This window comes from Pyxicephalus adspersus, chromosome 4 (genome assembly GCF_032062135.1).
Source record: "Pyxicephalus adspersus chromosome 4, UCB_Pads_2.0, whole genome shotgun sequence".
Lineage (NCBI taxonomy): Eukaryota > Metazoa > Chordata > Amphibia > Anura > Pyxicephalidae > Pyxicephalus > Pyxicephalus adspersus.
The window spans coordinates 112779147-112784678 of record NC_092861.1 but is presented as its reverse complement, the minus strand read 5'-3'; the positions used below and the strand labels follow the sequence as shown (position 1 = coordinate 112784678).

At 39.6% G+C, this 5532-nt stretch overlaps 1 protein-coding gene across 1 annotated transcript in view; it reads right to left on the bottom strand.

The window, feature by feature from the left end:
* The window catches only part of ACAT2 (acetyl-CoA acetyltransferase 2), a gene marked incomplete in the record, with an annotated part of 14923 nt that extends 13444 nt beyond the window's left edge, over positions 1 to 1479 (bottom strand). Inside the window, 1 exon segment of the mRNA XM_072409316.1 lies at positions 1326 to 1479. Within this exon segment, the coding sequence (XP_072265417.1) occupies positions 1326 to 1380 (55 nt within the window).
* Between the last annotated feature and the right edge of the window lie 4053 nt (positions 1480 to 5532).

Here is a 5532-nt window from a genome sequence, read left to right as displayed (position 1 = left end):
AAAAAAGGTGTTGCACTTAAGAATAACTAACAGAATTTTTACCTTACATGAAAAATGTTGTCTACCCTTTTATGTAAAGTGAAATTCTAAGTTTAGCTATGCTTTAAGTTAAATAATATAACAATTTCTCTAAAGTCATTGCACATTTGTTATTTAAACTGGTATTTCCATGTATTAGTACGGATTTACAGATTACATATAACACTCAAAGCTGAATAAAAACATTTAAATGAACAAGGAATAAATAAAAAATACTGGCACAACCTTGGGAGATTACCGAGATTATAAAATGTTGCATTATTAATACTTACAAGTAATGCATTATAAACCATTAGTAGAAGGAGGGGGACTGCTAACTTTAGGTAAAAGCAGTTACATAAAAATGTTTTATCTTTATAACAAAAAATGTAAAAGGTTGTATAAGGACAGCTGAGGAAGGTTGTATAAGGAGAACTTGTTTAAAAATGACTAATCTTTCATGGCTGCTTGCCTTTGGACTTTCTCCTATCACAAAGAACAAACGCTTGTATAAGACCATGATCTGATCTGGAGAGTAGATTGGCCCCTCTGACAGCACATAAATAGGGCATGGATTGGCAGCAAACACTTGTCATATGGTTCTATACTCATCAGATCACTGGGAGGGATGACAGCTGCACAGCCATCCAATCACAGAGCCTCCAGCACATATGGTTCTACAGTAGTCAGCCAATCAGCAGCCTGGGAGATCAGAGCTGACTGTCATCAGCCCTCCTCCCAGCACAATGAACTCATGAATATTCAAAGGCTTCACATCCAGGCTGCAGCACATTATACTACAAGCTGTGTGTGTCTGCAGAATCAACACAATACTATGTACCATGTGCAAGCCAAACCCTCCCTATACTACACAGGATTATGTTTCACAGCCATTTATTACTGGTATTGCATGCAAACTATACAATGAGATTTTACTATATGTACTAATGTACTAGAGAATCAGCAAATCAAATATCATATATTGTATATAAAGAATGTGATCATATGGATATCAGTATTAGCATGCAATCTCTCTCTGAACTAAGTACACCCCTTTCTTCCAATATATTGCAATCTTTGTTTTAGGGGTCCTCTCACTAAAGTCTCTGGATCTCTGGGTTATATACTTATGATGATGCATTGACAATACAAATGATATGTTGGATGAGATAGGTATAGATCTAGATCCATAGACAGATCAGAGACATATATTTGCTAGAAGTCAGATTGATCAGCAATACATTCACACACAATGACACACTGTGATCACAGCATACTACACAACACAACATAAGATCGCTGGTTACCTATAGGTGTGCGGGCAGCAGACACGATCACTACAGGATCCTGTGTAGAAGTCATGGTGCAGGATGTGGCTCAGCTCTCACTCCAACAGATGATGTGACAACACTTACAGCACTACTGATCCCCAGCCCAGGAGCCCTCCCTACATAATTAGGTATAGACACAGACGTAACGGCGCCACCTAGTGGTGTGGAGGGTTATACACCACACAGCAGCAAGCTTATTTGCTGTTGACTTTTTCTTATTATAATAATTTATGCAATTATATTTTAATTTATATGGGTTTATTTTTGTTTGCTAAAAAAGTCTCTGTATTTCAGAAAGAAGATCCTGTCTTACTTGCTGGCAATGATCAGTGTACATTCCCAGCATGCTTTGGCTGTGGAATGAATTAAAGATTTTATAAAACCAAAGTTTTATATTGCAGCCAGCCTGTCATTAGATGTGATATCTGCATTATTTTTCAGGCTTACAGAAAACTTCTTTGTCTCTTCCATTACGTTGGTATAAAAGTAAACCCAATGTGATCTTCTTTCTGTAACCTACTAGTCCCCCCACTTCCTTTATATTAGGGATAGACAGATGGGTAATGCAGGAGTGACCATAGCTAGCCTAGGGCAGGAGGTGTGGTGTTGACAGGTAAAGATGAAGGGAAAAACAGAAAACTAATGCATCCACCACTGATACCAGGACAGGTAATCTGTAATATATCACATTCTTGTCGTTGGGTTTATTTAAGCTTCAATTGGTGTAACTGTGCTGATGCCCAGGAGTTACAGGAGCGCCCGTCCATCAAGATAAGGCAAAAAATGTTGAACTTTGAAAAAAGGTAAAAAAAAAGGGTGGTAGCAAAACCGGAGAGTGTGGGTGTCACATCGTTGGAATGGGGGCCTTTTGTAGAGTATCCTAAGTTGGGGGACCATAATTCCCTTTATAGCAGAGCTGCATATAGCGTTTTCCCACCAGGGTTCCTCCAGATGTTGCTGGGGGTTCCTTGAGCAATTTGTTCTTCCCAGGTCAGTTTACGTCACAAGAATGATCCTTTTGATCTGTAAGGGTGACATTCTTCCCACTGACCACTGTCACACATGTACTGTGAGCTTGTGGCTTTACTAATAATTGTAAGGGGTTCCCTAAGAACTAAAAGTTATTTCAAGGGTCCTCCCATGTTAAAAAGTTTAGGAAAGGCTGTTTTAGACCATTGAATGCTATATTATTATTTTGCTGTTTGAGCCGACATTGGAGAGATCTATTTTCTTAGTTCCTCGGTGGTGACCATCACACTTGGAATAGAAAGTATGAAGGAACTTTCATCAGAAAAGGACACATTTCAAAGGTGGGATATCCCCTCATTTACGTCTTGCCATTTCACCAAGAACAGAAATTACAGGGAAATCTCACATAAGGGGAAATACCTATCAAGAATTTTAACATTCCTACACACCAAATCTAGATCCATAGACAGATCAGAGACATATATTTGCTAGAAGTCAGATTGATCAGCAATACATTCACACACAATGACACACTGTGATCACAGCATACTACACAACACAACATAAGATCGCTGGTTACCTATAGGTGTGCGGGCAGCAGACACGATCACTACAGGATCCTGTGTAGAAGTCATGGTGCAGGATGTGGCTCAGCTCTCACTCCAACAGATGATGTGACAACACTTACAGCACTACTGATCCCCAGCCCAGGAGCCCTCCCTACATAATTAGGTATAGACACAGACGTAACGGCGCCACCTAGTGGTGTGGAGGGTTATACACCACACAGCAGCAAGCTTATTTGCAGTTGACTTTTTCTTATTATAATAATTTATGCAATTATATTTTAATTTATATGGGTTTATTTTTGTTTGCTAAAAAAAGTCTCTGTATTTCAGAAAGAAGATCCTGTCTTACTTGCTGGCAATGATCAGTGTACATTCCCAGCATGCTTTGGCTGTGGAATGAATTAAAGATTTTATAAAACCAAAGTTTTATATTGCAGCCAGCCTGTCATTAGATGTGATATCTGCATTATTTTTCAGGCTTACAGAAAACTTCTTTGTCTCTTCCATTACGTTGGTATAAAAGTAAACCCAATGTGATCTTCTTTCTGTAACCTACTAGTCCCCCCACTTCCTTTATATTAGGGATAGACAGATGGGTAATGCAGGAGTGACCATAGCTAGCCTAGGGCAGGAGGTGTGGTGTTGACAGGTAAAGATGAAGGGAAAAACAGAAAACTAATGCATCCACCACTGATACCAGGACAGGTAATCTGTAATATATCACATTCTTGTCGTTGGGTTTATTTAAGCTTCAATTGGTGTAACTGTGCTGATGCCCAGGAGTTACAGGAGCGCCCGTCCATCAAGATAAGGCAAAAAATGTTGAACTTTGAAAAAAGGTAAAAAAAAAGGGTGGTAGCAAAACCGGAGAGTGTGGGTGTCACATCGTTGGAATGGGGGCCTTTTGTAGAGTATCCTAAGTTGGGGGACCATAATTCCCTTTATAGCAGAGCTGCATATAGCGTTTTCCCACCAGGGTTCCTCCAGATGTTGCTGGGGGTTCCTTGAGCAATTTGTTCTTCCCAGGTCAGTTTACGTCACAAGAATGATCCTTTTGATCTGTAAGGGTGACATTCTTCCCACTGACCACTGTCACACATGTACTGTGAGCTTGTGGCTTTACTAATAATTGTAAGGGGTTCCCTAAGAACTAAAAGTTATTTCAAGGGTCCTCCCATGTTAAAAAGTTTAGGAAAGGCTGTTTTAGACCATTGAATGCTATATTATTATTTTGCTGTTTGAGCCAACATTGGAGAGATCTATTTTCTTAGTTCCTCGGTGGTGACCATCACACTTGGGATAGAAAGTATGAAGGAACTTTCATCAGAAAAGGACACATTTCAAAGGTGGGATATCCCCTCATTTACGTCTTGCCATTTCACCAAGAACAGAAATTACAGGGAAATCTCACATAAGGGGAAATACCTATCAAGAATTTTAACATTCCTACACACCAAATTAAACATTTGACCACAGTTCTGAAACCATTATTCTAAGAATATGCCGGGAGCCACATGTCCTGCCTACAGGGTTGCTGACCACATTCCTTTTAATAAATGACTAATAAATGCAAGACAACTGAAAAAGTTGCCTGCAGTAGACCAATTACTCTCAATCCAAAGTTTATTGGAAAAGTAAACACAAATGATCTCTACATGCATCATGACCTTGACAAAACTGGCATTTTTCCAACCTATCCAATCACTTTTACCAACTTACAAAAAAAGAAATATCTTGGTTGTAAGTTTTTTGTCACTGCCCTGGTCTATCTTGCCTGCAAAATGACAGCTGGGGTCACAACAGCAACAGGAATCCAGCTTGGCACATCAAAATGGCATCTTTCCTAGTCATTTTCAATTGTGACAGCTATGCACTTTTGTCTATTGGCCAGGAGGTGGCAGAACGAGTCATTTGGACCATCTTTTGGTGAATTTCAGGAGAACTGACGGGGGGAATAATATATAAATACACTCCTAAATGTCTAGATCATTGTTTCTCAACCACAGTACATCCAGAGGTTTCTAGGGGTTCAATGAGCAATGAGCAATTTGTGCTTCTCAGTTTAGCTAACACCAATGATCTGTAAGGGTGACATTTTTACCACTGCCCAGCAATGTAAGAGGCATTCTTCCTACTCACTACCACACTGATATACTGAGAGCTGTGGATATATTAGTTATAGCAGGGGTTTTCTGAAGACCTAAAAGTAATTTCAAGGGTTCCCTAATGTTGAAAGGGTCCAGAAACACTGCTTTAAATACATTCATTGGGGAACAGACATGATCAGTATCACAAAATACACAAAACTAAGTGCTGAAAATCAAAACTATTTAATGTACCAGTGTTGGGGCTTTCTTGTATACCTAGGCACAGTTGACGGGGAGTGCTTTCTGATGAAAGTTAGCTGATCTGTGGGATATCTTGTACCTATGAAGCATTAGCGGTCACTTGCTGGTTGAGTCTTAAGTACAGATGTCTATTTTCTGTTACTGGAAACAAGCTTTTAACATTGCTTCCCATGACAGTAGAACAAATGAGTGGTGTACATAATGTGATGTTCAGTTCTAGGTAGAAAGGAAGACAAGCAGGAGACACCCCACTGTGTCCACCTCCAAAGGAAATGACAGTGGACAACCCAGTCGATC